This window comes from Gigantopelta aegis, chromosome 12 (assembly GCF_016097555.1).
Source record: "Gigantopelta aegis isolate Gae_Host chromosome 12, Gae_host_genome, whole genome shotgun sequence".
In the NCBI taxonomy this organism is placed as follows: Eukaryota; Metazoa; Mollusca; class Gastropoda; order Neomphalida; family Peltospiridae; genus Gigantopelta; species Gigantopelta aegis.
Window position 1 is genome coordinate 22,795,037 of NC_054710.1, and position 16,568 is coordinate 22,811,604.

Consider the following 16,568-nt stretch of genomic DNA (forward strand, 5'->3'; position numbering starts at 1 on the left):
CTTATGCGTCTTTACAGTCTTTGCTCCTTTAGTTTATTTATAGTGCGCATGCGTCGGCTAAATGTATTGCCTTAGGTCTTACTACGCAGATGTCATCTGCCATTGAACGCCATGTTAAATTGCCCAACTTCAAACGAAGATTGCCAGTAGAATGGGTTTTCGTTGGCACTACCAACATATACCATTGCGAACATACATTATATAAGCATTTACATTCATTCCAAAATTGGGATCATTTCCAATCTAATTAAAATTAGTTCCTGTATTACATGTGGATCTAAAACCAGCCAGTTGGAGCTCATGCCCACCAATCAAAACCTTACTTATCCTGAGGGTATACGACATGTTTCGTGTGAATTACGAATGCCTTAAAATATGTTTTATTTTATAAAATAAATAATTTGTAATGTAAACCTGAAGACTGATTTAGTTGGGTTTTTTTTTATAAATAAATAAATAAGTTTTAATGTAAAATTGAAGAATGATAACCCACCCCGTACGTATTGGTATGGTTCGCTGTACTGCGGCCACTAAAATAGACTCGCCCGATATTTTTAGAATTTGTATGCTCCCAAATAACGTTATAAAAGGCGAAGTGTGATTGGTCGATATTTAAATTATTATTTCCAGACAAAATGTTACCTGGACATTGGGGACTACGCAGTGTTGTTAGCAGTCCGATTAAAATTAGTTCTACTGGTCTAAATAAGGCATTCGTAATTCATATGAAACATATCGTATACCCTCAGGATAAATCGGAATTGAACTCCATGTTAAATTGCCCAACTTCAAATGAAGATTACCAGTAGAATGGGTTTTCGTTGGAACTAACAACATATACCATTGCGAACATACATTATATAAGCATTTACATTCATTCCAAAATTGGGAACATTTCCAATCTAATTAAAATTAGCTCCACTATTACATGTGGATCTAAAACCAGCCAGTTGGAGCTCATGTCCACCAATCAAAACCTTAATTATCCTGAGGGTATACGACATGTTTCGTGTGAATTACGAATGCCTTAAAATAAGTTTTATTTTATAAAAACCTGAAGACTGATTTAGTTGGGGTTTTTTTATAAATAAATAAATAAGTTTTAATGTAAAATTGAAGACTGATAACCCACCCCGTACGTATTGGTATGGTTCGCTGTACTGCGGCCACTACAATAGACTCGCCCGATATTTTTAGAATTTGTATGCTCCCAAATAACGTTATAAAAGGCGAAGTGTGATTGGTCAATATTTAAATTATTATTTACAGACAAAATGTTACCTGGACATTGGGGACTACGCAGTGTTGTTAGCAGTCCGGTTAAAATTAGTTCTACTGGTCTAAATAAGGCATTCGTAATTCACATGAAACATATCGTATACCCTCGGGATCAATCGGAATGTCTTCAAATTATTTTTAAATCACTAGCAGGATTCTGCAAGTAAGGTTTTGATTGGTCGACATGAGCTCCAACTGGCTGGTTTTAGATCCACATGTAATAGTGGAGCTAATTTTAATTAGATTGGAACATTTCCATCTCAGTTGTTTTGCTATATGGCCGCATCTGGCTGTAGTAACAGTCCGAACAGGTAGTTCATTAACCAATTCACTCTGGCTGTCTCTTCCGCTATACAAAATAACATGGGCATGATCCACCTAGAAGGCTTACCATTAAACATACAAATTGTTTAAATTCTTACCCAATTACTAGAAGTAAATATGTGAATCTCAACATGTCACAATTAGGCACTATAGTGGACCGTGGTGAATTAATTCTCACCCGGAAGTGAACTGTTTAGTGAGACCTTACTCCGACTCAGCAGAAAAAAAAACAAAAAAAAACAAACCCACACTTAATGAGGTTTTGTGGTTGTTTTCTTTTTCGTTTCTTTTTTATTTTATGCCCAACATTAAACTAATTTTAATACAGTACCTGTGAGAGTAAGCCAAACAAAATCCAAACAACAACAACAACAACACAAAAACAAAACAAAAAACAGGTAAACAAATGTTGTCGTAGCACCCCAAATATTCAGAAGGTTTTGTTAGTTGCTCATAGGAATGTTTTAGGGTCGGTAGCAGGGGTCGCGTTAAGATATGGAAAGCAGACTTGAATGCCTGCTCATCACCACAAGTGACAATAAAACCGTCTCAGTTTATTTTCAAAGATGCATTCCAGACGCATGTTTATTCCATTATTTCATCATCACCATGTCCTAAGTGATCTGGACACATGTAATCAGTTAGCCAAGTCAAACAATCCGTCACTCACAATCCCGACATGATCTCCGCTATCGTTCCCACTATAAATCTATTGTAAAAAATGAGTGAAAATCACTTTCTTCTCCTGATCGTCTGGTGGAATTGTGGGAATGGCAAGACGAGACTATACTTTGAAAGGCATACAGGACGCTTCGGTTGATTATGGTATATTCTCTCAGGCCGAATTAATCAATGGGATTTCCGTAAGCAGAACACGGGCTACGTTACTAACACTGGTTACTAACACTGGAACCGTGTTAACAGTCGATGTGTACCTTACAATAGTGGAAAAACAAAATGTCACAATAATTTAATAATTGCGGCCACTATATCAAAACAGAACCGACTGTAGCTATACAGTTTAACTTGTTTGAATATTCTTACAAGCGGAGATATTTTCTTACACATAAATCAATCTAAATTCGATATGCATCACTTATTGTTTATTTTGATAACAAATAACTAAACTATAACAACATAATATCAACACGGTAACTAAGAGAGTGACAAGAATCGCACCCCAGTTTGAAAATCGGACTTGCCCGACATCAGACCTAGAAACAATCATGGCCGCCAGTATTTCAAATCAATGTTTTATCGAGTTTGGTGTCAAAATAAAGGGAATTTAAAACTGAATAATATTCTAGTCCTCGTGACCTACTTTCCAAACGTTTTTATTTTCAAAGATAAACGTATCGTGTTTGGTACCAAAATAAAGGGTATAATAATATGGACTCATGGATTTTGAGAATGGACTCATGGAAATGAGTCAGTTGAGGAGCAAATGAGTCGACTGAAAAAAATGGACTCCTGAAAAAAAAAATCCTTAATGCTACCCCTGATGCTCGCCTGTTACACCGTTATCTAAACCTCGACAAATAAACATGATATCAAAACGTAGTAACCTGATATTATATATGTCAGATACCAAACCTACTCTTTCCCTACTCGTATTTTAGACTTATTACAGTATTTATTCATTCATGTACATATGTGTAGTTATAGAACTACGGATAATTATTACACATAAACAATGTAACTAACATGTGAGATGCACAATGGACATGCGCCTATGTTAATAATCCATTCAGTGGATGATTAAACAGCTCAATTAAATGCTTTTTGTGTGTGTGTGTGTGTGGGGGGGGGGGGGGGGTTAGTCCAAAAGCAGATTACCAATTTGTTCTTGATTGGCAAATATTTTGTATATTGGAAATGTTTTTAAATTGTCAGAGGCACAAGAATATGAATCTGAAATTGTGCTACTTTCTTTACATTGCATCAATATTGATTAATAGTCAGTGAATCGATGAGTTATTATGTAATGATATGCATACCGTTTTACATGTCCGCCAAAGCTTCAAATTCCTCGACCTGTCCTCGTGTCCAAGCCTCTTTTCGTTATCTAATAAGGTACTAATGCATAGTCAAGGGGACCTATACAGTCTCCAAACAATTGTCAAACTTGATAGTTGCAGCTCCAGTGGTGGTTTTGAACAGAAGAAACATTTTTAATAGCTACAGCTCCAGTGGTGTTTTTGAACAGAAGAAACTTTTTTGATAGCTTCCAAAAAAGAACTTGTTAGAAACACAATTAGCTTTTCTTGAAAAAAAAATTCGCAAAGAAAAAAAAAATCATATCATTAAGAATTATGAAGAAATTCATGGAAAAGGATCATTTTAAAAATTATTTCAAAATATTCTCTCTGGTAACTGCTACACAGTTATGGTTATAGATTCAAAACAAAAAATAGCGGTGGAAATAGACGAGTTTCATGTGAGCGACATGATATTAAAAATGTTATTGTTTTCTTACAGCATGTGTACCTGGCTTATGGGATCAGTCTTGCAGTCAGGTATGTGGTCACTGTAAAGAATCTACATGTGACAAAGCTACTGGAAGTTGCACGTGCAAGACTGGATGGGCTCCGCCAAAATGTACAGGTTGGTATGCGTTATGCATGCATTGTACAGTACTATATAATGAAAACCCAACAGATAGACATTTTCAGATACCGCTCTAGCATCAGATTGAAATATTCTCACATTTGAAATTTAGACATTTATGAATAAGAAAAAAAAGATGCTATTCATCATATATTCTGAATCATATATACCTGGCTATTATGTACTAAACAAATCGTAGTATATATAACTTGGTAAAGAAATATAGTGAATTGAATCTCTTATCACATTTACCATTTGTACACGTAGTTATATACCAATGTTATCTCCAACTGCTAAATATTACTTCAATTATATCAACACAATATTATGTTAATTTTGATTTATGATCTGTATGCCAAAACCGTTATCATGATGAAAATCGTCGTCTGCACTTATGTTTGGGATATAACTTCCCAAGTTTTGGTCCACAGCAAATATCAAATTATTTTATGTAGATACCAACCTGACACGATATGGTAGCTTTACTTTGATATTGCAAAATCTGTCAAATTAAAGCTGTGACGCAACTACTATTTGATAAACACGAATGACGTCATTAAGTGTCGCAGAAGTTCATGTTTTACAATTGATATATTTTCGTTAAAGTGCTTTTCCAAACCATACACTAAAATTTCAAATTCCACAACTAAATGCCTTCTTAATTCATTGCAATAATATTTTAACCGATATATAAATCAATAATTAAGAAAATGCCCCATAAAAGTATTAAAACATCACTCCCGTAGAACACTGCCGGAAACGACCGAGTAAAACTATCGGTAAAAACATTTGCCTGTAAATAGCCGTGACTTCATGAAAGGAACTCGCTTCACAGAAACCTACCACGAGATAACTTCCAGCGCCAGCGAAAGTGGGACCGATAGCGACTGCCAAGCTAAATTATCATGCGATTCTTCTTTCGATGATGAATAGTGTAGTGATGATGACTGGACTAATATTTGTGCAACACAACAAATAATGCCGTATCAGTTTGAACCTGGAACATCTTCCGAAGAACCACCGGCCTGACAGATGACGATGAAAATGGTCGTGGAGACAGCTTACCACTAATTTACAACTTTTATTCTCGTTTTGTTCTTTAGCTTTTCGTGCGAATTATTTTGCTACACTGTATGTTCTAATACTTGTGATGTAGAAAAGACGATAAATAACACTTGAATTCTACGAGTCAAGTGGGCCCGATATCGGTAATTTTAAGAAATAAACAAAAACGACTTTTAGTCCGTCCCATCCCTCTATAAAGATGTGTTTTTTTGTGTGAATAATTTCAGTTTGATTTGACGTAAAAAAAAAAAAAAAAAAAAAAAAAAAAGTGTTTTGGAAATAACAAAACAAATACTATTTTTTGAGTGCAGTTGTGAAAATAGTCGGCTCAGAAATAAATAGCTTATAGTACATTTCATAGTATGAAAAAAGGTGTTCTCTGTGGGAAGGTATAGTAAAATTAATTTAATGTATTTATAGTCTGGCTCACAGGGAACGCCTTTTTTTCATACTATGTTATTTATTTCTGAGCCGATTGTTTTCTAAGTTCTAATAGCAATTTTTTTTTTTTTTTTTTTTATTTACAAAAAGACCCCCACATTAACATTTTTGTAGGATGGGACGGACTAGGCTTTAGATACTTACTTATCTGGACTGTATTGTTAATAAAAATGTTCTCGAACTGTAAAGAAAAACCTCACAAATGCAAACGACAACAAATCTTGATTGCACGAACCATGCATGAGAAAACAAACTGGCCGGAGTTTGAAGCATAACGCAGTTTAGGACGTTGATGGTATGCACCCCAAGGTCGTGTCGATGTGAATGGCATCGGCTTGTTGTCATTTGTTTTGTGTCTCAGAAAACATTGTTGGTACGGCATCTTTTTTTTTTAAAACCATAACACATGGTATTCCCATATCTCGCTTAAGCCGACAAGCCAGTTCGGACGAATCAAAACTAAAGTGTGTGTTGTCGCAGCGGTCTCCGGCATTTTCTTCCTGTCCAGTCTTTCCACGTTGTTTTAATCAAATTCACACATAGCTTACAAACAGCAACATTACTAGGAAATGCGTGAAGACTAAATTGATCGGCTTTTGTATTGCTACAGCCGCCAACAACACGCTGTTTAACCATAATAAACACACAAGAAGCAATGAACAATGGCGCTGACTATCGAAAGGAGTTCCCTTCGTGACGTCACGGATCAAATCTTACGGAAATTCCCGAAACGAATTTAGCTGGTTCTGTTTTTCAGGGGAATATTTTTAAATGGAAAATATACCGGTATATATTTTTTTTATTATTTTTTTTTAAATTGTCTAATCATATTAAATAATATGTTGATTGATATAGCCCAATACACCATACATCTGGAGCAGCACTTTAATGTTTACCCCCCCCCCCCCCCCAAAAAAAAAAGAAGAAAAAAAGAAGAAGAGAAACAAAATCCCTCAAAGAAAACCCCCAACAGACACACACACACACACACACACACACACACACACACACACACACACACACACACACACACACACACACACACACACACATACACTCACATACACTCACATACACACACATGCACACACACACATGCACATACACACTATTTATCAAAATTACCAACATCCATTAGCCGATGATTAAAAATCAATGTGTTCTAGTAGTGTATTTCGTATATGATTTAGAGTGTGTTTGTGTGTCTGTGTGTGTGTGTGTGTGTGTGAGAGAGAGAGAGAGAGAGAGAGAGAGAGAGAGAGAGAGAGAGAGAGAGAGAGAGAGAGAGAGAGAGAGAGAGAGAGAGAGAGCGTCTAATTCGGCAAGGAACGTTACTCTTCGCGCACATGCGCAACGGGAATGTGAAAGAGGTCTATTATATGATCACAACATTATGTTAATTTTTATTTATGATCTATATGCCAAAACTGAAAATCGTTGTCTGCACTTATATCTGCGCAGTCGGTTTGAGATGGTGGGCTATTTCTCGTTCCAGCCAGTGCACCACGACTAGTATATCAAAGGCCGTGGTATGTACTACCCTGTCTGCGGGATGAAGCATATAAAAGATCCCTTGCTGCTAATCGAAAAGAGTAGCCCATGAAGTGGCGACAGCGGGTTTCCTCTCTCACTATCTGTGGTCCTTAACCATATGTTTCACGCCATATACGATAGATAAAATGTGTTGAGTGCGTTGTTAAATAAAACATTTCTTTCTTTCTATATTACTTTTTTTTTTTATCCATACATATCCATATTGGTGGAACAAAGAAAGACTATAAGAAAATATTTTATTTGGGTAATCAAATAATAGAAAACATGAATGAATACAAATATATAGGTATCTGGTTTGAAAAAAGTAACAAATGTAATTTATGCAAGAAACATTTAACACAACAGGCAAAAAAAGCCATGTTTTACATTTAAAAAAAGTCAAATGAACTTTCTTTGTCGATCGAATATAGACTTCAGCTCTTTGATGCAATAGTTGTTCCTATATTACTATATGGCTGTGAAATTTGGGGATTTGAAAATATAAAATTTATAGAAAAGATTCATATTCAATTCTTACGATATTTAGCGCCTGTCAGAAAAAGTACTCCAATATATATGTTATATGGTGAATATGGAAGAACACCTCTATCTCTGAAAATACATCTAAGAATAATTTGCTTTTGGTCACGACTGTTAACGGCTAAAAGCCTAAAACCATCTGTAAAGGCTTACCAAATAATGTATTACGATTTTATTCAATTCGGTACGCATTATAAATGGATAATTAATATCAGAGATCTATTTTACCAGCTTAGCAATCATTTTACCAGACTAGCAATCATTTAAATCTGTGAAGTAGTTAAAAAGAGCTGTGAAGAGAAGACTGTCTGGTCACTATCTACAAACATGGATAAATGACATCTTTACGACCGGCAAAGGAACTACTTATAGAATATTTAAAGACAAATTGAAACTAGAATCATATTTTAACTTTCTTGATAAAACAATGTACACAAAAACATTTCGATTTAGAATTTCAAATCACTTTTTGCCAGTTGAAAAGGGGAGGTGGGCACATATTTTAGATGAAAATAGAAACTGTACGCTTTGTAATAGCAATATTGTTGGAGATGAATTTCATTATCTATTTATATGCAAAACATGTAGACAAGAAATATTAAAATATCTTAACAAATACTATGTAAATAGACCAAATATATACACATTCCAGCAACTCTTCAGCTCAAAACGTATTAGTGTTCTTGAGAAATTGTGTAAGTTTATATCAATTATTAACAAACAATGTTGTGCTTCTTGACTTAAGTGTAATTTTAACTGTTTTTAATATTTAGCTGCTAATCTGTTTGCATCGTGGTATATATATTTCTGAAATCATCTTGACAATTTGTATTTTTATTATTATTATTTATGTTCCTGTGATGCCACCGAATGGGGGCCATAAGAGTAAATAAAGTTCTGTTCTGTTCTGTTCTGTTCTGTTCTGCAAATATCAAATAATTTTATTTAGATACCACCCTGAAAAGATATGGTTGTTTTACTATGAGACTGCAAACTGTGTCAAATTAAAGGAGTAATTGTGACACAACTACTATTTAATAAATCCGAATGACGTTACAGAAATCAAATGTTTTACAATTGGTATATTTTCATTAATGGTTACCCCCAACCTCCCCTCCAAAAAAAACCCCAACAACAAAAAACCCCAACCCAACAACAAATAAATAAAAAACAACACCAAAAACACATAGAAATAAAACAAAACAAAAACCCGAACAATAACACACACACACACACACACACACACAGACACACACACACACACACACACAGAGAGAGAGAGAGAGAGAGAGAGAGAGAGAGAGAGAGAGAGAGAGAGAGAGAGAGAGAGAGAGAGAGAGAGAGAGAGAGAGAAACAAAAGAACTATGAAAAAAACAAACCAAACGCAACAAAGCAAATCCCACATCTGACCATGCAATGTTTTCTGTTCTAAATTCTATTCTAAAGACGGCAACCACGACGCCAACCACCACGCTAGGTATGTTTATATTAATTTATAATTACCCAGGAGAACAAGCAGTAGAGAGTTTTGTTTTGTTCAGACTTTTGGTAGGCACAAAATTTGGCACGAACGATTTTATCGATCGTCAGTCGGTTATGCAAAACCAATTTCAACATAAACGAAAGATCGTTCGAGCAAAAGTTGTAATCATTTGTCAGACAATGTATAAAGACATGTTTTGTAATCATGTCACTGTTTTTGGAAGAAAATAATAAGATAACGGGCTACAGTGTTGGTGTTTGAAAGAATGAATGAAAGAATGTTTATTGACACTCAAGCACGAAAAAATACATCGGCTATTGGGTGTCAAACTATGGTAATGCAAACAAATGATGATCAACATCAATATAAAAAGATCTAAATAAAAACACAGTGTAAAGAACTGTCCAAAAATGCAAATATCACAGATAGATACTGAATTTTACTCAAAATTACATTTTGTACTGTATTGGCCATGCTCAAAGAGAATGTTACACCCCTGCACCACGGTGAGGTTACAGCACGCGCAGGGGTGTTTAAAAGATACAAAGTAATCGGTTTGAAATCAGCATCGCAGTCGATAGAAGTCTCGAAAAAGTTAAGCAACATAGCTGCAAGGTTCCATTTGGTCATTTCGCTATGTGCACAAAATCATATACTGTTCAGAAATTAAATGGACTGGCCAGAGTTTCAGCCATAGTAAGCATTCCGGGGTGTTCCCCTTGCAATTTTGCACATTTGAAATATTACTAAATACAGCAAAATAACCTTTTAGTCATACAGTGTATTTATTTGCGGTAAAATTAACTTTAAAATTTGTTTACGTAAGGAGCCTCAAAATTGCAATCGGTTTAAAATTATTACGTTCAAGCCCTGTTGATAGTATGCCGCAGTTATGACACTGTGGTTTTGACACTGCGGTTAACAGTACGTCCGCAGTTAGTTTCTCTTTCAGATAATCTACCTTAGCAGTTGATAATTATCAATTATTGCCCGTCATTGAGGGCAATATCATGTTTTATGGACCGAAGAAATTGATACTGACCGAGGCCAACGGCCGAGGTTAATATCAATTTCTTCGGTTCATAAAACATGATATTGCCCGAAATGCGGCCAATAATTGTTTTATTACATAATGTCATCCATAAGACTCGTACATTCCTGCTTTGTTTATCAGAATCGAAATACGCCAACACATAATTTCCCGCAATGCCTTAAAACGAAGGGATTTAGTGACGTCACGTAATCCTATGACGTTGTATGACACGCAGTGGAATGCGGAAATACACAGTTGAAACATTACTAAGACAAAAATCAAATTCGAGACATTATAACCAGCAATAGTGTCAAAAATCAGAGGACGGTCAAGCGTTCTCGTTACACAAGCTTGGTAAATTGTTTTGACACTGCGGTTATTCGGGGGTTGCCCATCACGTGACTACAAAAATAATACGTCACATCTCTTCGCTCCAAATAGCCGTTATTTTTTCCTGAATTATGAACCGTTGACATAATTCAATTATTTTTACAAAATATCACTAATAAGTGGGTTATGTTAGTTAAGTAGATGGTTAAATAAAGTATTTTTAACGACAAATCAAATGTATATATTTTCAGATAATACTTTGTTAGGTCATTAATTAGGTCAACATCCGTGACAGAGCGCCTTTAAGTTATATATTCCGATTTAATTTCTTAAAATTAATCTACAGATCCCATACATGAATGTAGGCTAATACCAGTTAGTGAGAGATATGAAATTTAGCGAACTACAACATTTCGCACCAATGTTTTTCAATTATCTGTTACATATTGCACCCCACCCCACTTTATTCAGATTCCTGTATCCACTGTGGCGTAATTTCATATTTTGTTGGTGTCGTACTGTCGAACGATATCGTTTCATTCTTCGGTTGGTAATGGGCATGATGTAAGCTGGTACTTGGGGCGGACAAAGGGTCGAATGGTTTTATATTTAGTTTTGTTTCTGCTGTGACAAGTGTTCTCGCTGCTCCATTTATTTTTTTCCATCCCTCTGTATTTTCCCGCATCCTACTACATTTTATAGAATCCATCTCCGCTATTTCATATTGGACACTTTTTTTCACAATGAAAAAAAATCGATCAATCGGCACACATTTGTTTATTCGGCAATTCTTTATAAAATATTAGAAACTTTTCATTTTGGGGGTATCACCGCTTATAAAAGTAACGGAAGTGGTAGTGTTCATCAGTAAAAGGATTTTTCTTGGATGCCAAATTATATATACACCGCCTTTACAAAAACGAAACTACGTTTTATCACCTGGCGATATCAGTGCGATCACTGGTCGGTGCAAGTGGTTTACACCTACCCATTGAGCCTTGCGGAGCACTCACTCAGGGTTTGGAGTCGGTATCTGGATTTAAAATCCCATGCCTCGACTGGGATCCGAACCCAGTACCTACCAGCCTGTAGACCGATGGCCTGCCACGTTTTCACGAATACCAAATCATTAATATACAGTTAGTGACCGTTGAAAAACAATTCAGTTTACAATGGACATTTTACAATAGTTTACAATAGCGACATGAATTAATGCGAGTGACCTCCCTTTGAAATAGCACTGTGTGTGTGTGTGTGTGTGTGTGTGTGTGTGTGTCTGTCTGTCTGTGTGTGAGGTGAAATTTTAATAATATTCGGAAAATCATTATTTATTCGTTTTGTGTACGCCAGTCGAGTATTGTCAAGGCGTTTGTCTTACGTCGTCATACAAGATACATGTCGCCATTATTTATAAGAAGCTAGCTACATTCTGTCACATTAAAAAAATCGTTTCTAAACTCTAATTAATAAATAAATATACAGGTTGTGTATTGTTATCGCGAAAGTTATTTGTATTTACTGTACTTCAACAAATGATTTAAAGAGTATGTTTATTGAAAATCTACTCTAAAATACTCGAGTCGAGTCGGGCTTATGTCACGTGACCTATATTTGTGGTCAGTGGCAGAAAATATAGAGATTTATCTAGTCATCATATCTTTGTAGTGGGGCGGATATAGATATATAAATGGATACTGAGTTAAAAGTATATATTTGGTATACGTCTTGATCCATTATAAACATTTTTATATATATATATATATAATTTGCTTACCCATTTACATGTTGACAAGAGTAGCTATTGTTCTAGGTCAGTGTGTAATACAATCGTAACAATACTAGCGGTTGACATTTAAATATATAAATTAATGCAGGTGTATTTGAATGACTTGTAATGTACTAGTATACTGAGGTCGCACCAACCACTTCTCACTTTCTCACCCCTTTATCTTTTCTCTACATGATATAAAATTCATTAGTGTACGCTTACCTGTGTTTGACAGCCACTGGCCTATTGGTGTGGGTTTTTTTTGTTTGTCTATTTGTTTGTTTTGTTTTCTTGTTGTTCTTTCTTTCTTTTGTTGTCTTTCTATCTTTCTTTCATTGTTTTTCTTTTTCAATATTTTTTTTGAACTTTTTTCGAGGGAATTCCATGATACGCATTATTTTCTTTTTTTTTGTTGGTTGTTTAGTTTTAACTCTTCTTTTTGATGAGAGGCATGAAAAATAATTTGGGAGGGGGGGACTCTTTTCACATTTTGTATTGGTCCTTTGTTTTATTATTATTTTTTTTTATTTTTTTCTTCTTCGTGTTTGCTGTTTGTTTTAGCTGGGGTATCGTTAAAATATGCATTCATTCATTCATCCCTTTGCTTCGCTAAACTTCTGGCGGAAAGTTTTGGGTTGTCGTAGGTGGCCTAGAGCGTTCGCCTCAAGTTGGGGGTCATTGCCTCTTGCAATTTTGCGCAATTGAAATGTGACTAAATATACTAACTAATGTTTTAGTAAAATTTATTTACGCTAAAATTAACTTCTTTTTTTCTTACAAAATTTACGTAAGCAGCCTCAAAATTGCAATTAGTGAAAAATTATTAAGTTCAAGCCCTGTTGTTAGTTTGTGTACTGTCCGTAGTTAGTTTCCCTTTCAGTTAATCTACCTCAGCCGCTGATAATTTGTAATTGTTATTTGTATTTATTTATTTATTCATTATTCATCATTATTCATATTATTCATATTATTCATATTATTCAATATGACGCTATTCATATATCCATGGAAAACGTACACAAATTCATATACTAGTCGGGATTGTCGATGTTTAACATGCTTCTTTTACTAAAATAAGCTTATTGTCATTCCGTACATGTTTTTATTAATTTTTAATAACTTATTTTCATTGTGTTTTTTTTTCCTTCTATTTACCCTACGTCGCAGAGGACGGTCAAGCGTTCTCGTTACACGAGCTTGGTAAATCGTTTTGGAACAACGGTTATTCGGGAAATGAGAGAGGTGTTTAAAGACGCTCAGTCACGGATGGTTGACCTAATTATTTACCCAACAAAGTATTATACGAAAATATATATATTTGATTTGTATGTAAAAGTACTTTATTGAACAATCTACATTACCAGCATATTCCACTTATTATTGATATTTTATAAAAATAATAATTTAATTATGTCGACGGTCCATAATTCAGAGAAAAATAACGTCTATTTGGAGAGCAGAGGTTTGACGTATTATTTTGAGTCACGTGACGGGCATCCCCTGAATAACCGCAGTGTCAAAACTATTTACCAAGCTCGTGTAACGAGAACGCTTGACCGTTCTCTGCGAAGTAGGGTAAATAGATAAAAACAATAATGAAAATAAGTTATTAAAAATTTATAAAAATATGTACTGAATGATAATAAGCTTAGACATTAATTTATTTTAGTAACAGAAGCATGTTAAACGTCGACAACCCCGACTAGTTAGGCATCTATAGGTAAATGTATCGTTAGTCGTAGGCCTACGCAAGAAAAAAACCCCTCTAAACATTTGGGCGATTCACTAGCAAAATGTGGAAGCTAATTGAACAGTTTCCACCTCTTATCAAGAAATCAAGACTATCATCAAGCGAAAGCAGAAGGAAGTATTGAAATCACAACAGGGAGTGACAAACCACGACCCATGGGAGACACTTGAAAGACTAGGCCAGACTACAATCTTCAGGCTTCGCACAGGTCACTGCCGCCTAAACTTATATCTCAACAAGCTTAATATATGTCACACAAGCGACTGTCAAAGTGGCACAGGCCTGCAAACACCAGAACATATCCTACAACAATGTCCACTACACAACTCGGAGAGAAGCCACTTCTGGCCGTATGGAACAGACCTACATCAGCAGCTATGGGGATCCAGGGAGGACTTGCAAACAACTGCCCACTTCATCACTGAGATCGGAATATCTGTATGAGACAATTTTCACAAATTTGAACGAAGAAGAAGAAGGGAGGGCGAGACGTAGCCCTGTGATAAAGTGCTCGCTTGATGCGCGGTCGGTTTGGGATCGATCCCCGTCAGTGGACCCATAGGGCTATTTCTCGCTCCAGCCAGTGCACCAGGACTGGTATATCAAAGGCCGCGGTATGTGCTATCCTTTTTGTGGGATAGTGCACATATCGAAAAGAGTAGCCCATGGAGTGGCGACAGCGGGTTTCCTCTCAATAGCTGTGTGGTCCTTAACCATATGTCTGACGCCATAAAACCGTAAATAAAATGTGTTGAGTGTGTCGTTAAATAAAACATTTCTTTCCAAACATCTGGATCACAAACACCTTCATTTTCCACCTTGTCAAATACATTTTATGTAAAATATGCCATAACAGCTGACTTGGGATAGGAATTGTTACATTTTAAAAGAATACTCTGAACTAGACGGTGTTTGTATATCATGTGACTATATATAGGACGGCAGTGTATATAGACGGGTGTATTGGCCAGTGACATCAAACGTACTGTGCGCGACCTTGAGTATTTTTTTTTGGTTTAAATCAATATATTTTGAGGAATTTGATGTTATGTTCCGATTTTTGAGGGGCGTACAATCCCATACGCCTATCAAAAAACTGCGTGACTAATAGTATTGGTTACCAATATAATAGCACGCTTCACAGTCTGCATATATACGTATTGTAGACGATTTACCAATATCAAATCATGTAACTGACCTTTTACTAAAACATATTGTGAGTTAATCACTTCTTGCATTAACTACTGACAGCATTGCTTTAAGTTCCTGGTTGTTTGTGTGTGTGTGTGTGCGTGTGCGTGTGCGTGTGTGTGTTTGTTTTTTCATTATTTCTTTTTCTTTGGGTTTGGGGGTATTTTAGTGTTGCTTGTGTTGGATGAGTTTTGTTCGGTGTTTAATTTTTCATTTTTATATTCCATTTTATTGTACATAAAATGATGATGCTAGCTGTTGACATTTATAAAAAAAAATTATTACAGCATGTGCAGATGGCGTTTGGGGTCAGTCTTGCTCTAAGAAATGTGTTAGCTGTAAAGGATCTAAATGTGATAAAGATACTGGAAGTTGCATAGGTTGGTATTCGTTATTGATGCATTGTACAGTACTATATACTGAATACCCAACACACATTGATTTTGAGATACCGCATTAGCATCAGATTGAAATATTCTCACATTTAATCTTAAGACATTTATGGATAAGAAACAAGATGCTATTCATCACATATTCTGAATCATATATACATGGTTATTATATACTATAAAAATCGTAGCATATATTATGTGGTAAACAAATACGTGTGCATTAACATACTGAATTGAATCTCTTGTCACATTTACCATTTGTACACGTAGTAATATACCAATGTTATCGCCAAATGCTAAATATAACTACAATAGACCTCTTTCACATTCCACTGTGCATGTGCCCATTGCGGGGTAACTCGAGGACGAAAACCGCGAAATCACGCGAAATCTCGCAAAAATAGACCTGTGGACAAGTTGGGGGGGGGGGGGGGGGGGGGGCATAGCAAATGGGAGGACACGCAATAGGAATGTGAATATATCCATGATTAATTATTCTAAAAGGAGTGAACCCGAAAATTATGTTGACATCCATCAAGACTTATGGGAGACATTTGTGAATTATGGCCTCAGATTACAGTTATCTTCCCATTTGGTTGTCCAAAATCCGGAAATTCGTCTGCGCAAGTAGTCTGCTATTTGACTGTGATTAGTTCATGGCAGACAGCTATGAAGTGGCAAGTATTTGACTGAAGTGACAGAGAAGAGCATGTAGTTTGTAAACGTGTGTAACTTGTTGACATTGAAGACTTGTTTGTGGTAATGCCGGTCCATACAAAAGTGCTTTTTGTGTAACATGGGTGAACTCCGGCCAGGTTTAGAGGGTGTGTTT

General features: G+C 35.6%; 1 protein-coding gene across 1 annotated transcript in view; it reads left to right on the top strand.

Annotated features, from left to right (window-relative positions):
* Positions 1 to 16,568, top strand: part of LOC121385899 (scavenger receptor class F member 1-like) — a 67,897-nt gene that overhangs the window by 22,495 nt on the left and 28,834 nt on the right. Inside the window, exons 4-5 of the mRNA XM_041516690.1 lie at positions 4,081 to 4,206; positions 15,632 to 15,724. Coding sequence (XP_041372624.1) covers positions 4,081 to 4,206; positions 15,632 to 15,724 — 219 coding nt within the window. The remainder of the gene's footprint in view (positions 1 to 4,080; positions 4,207 to 15,631; positions 15,725 to 16,568) is intronic.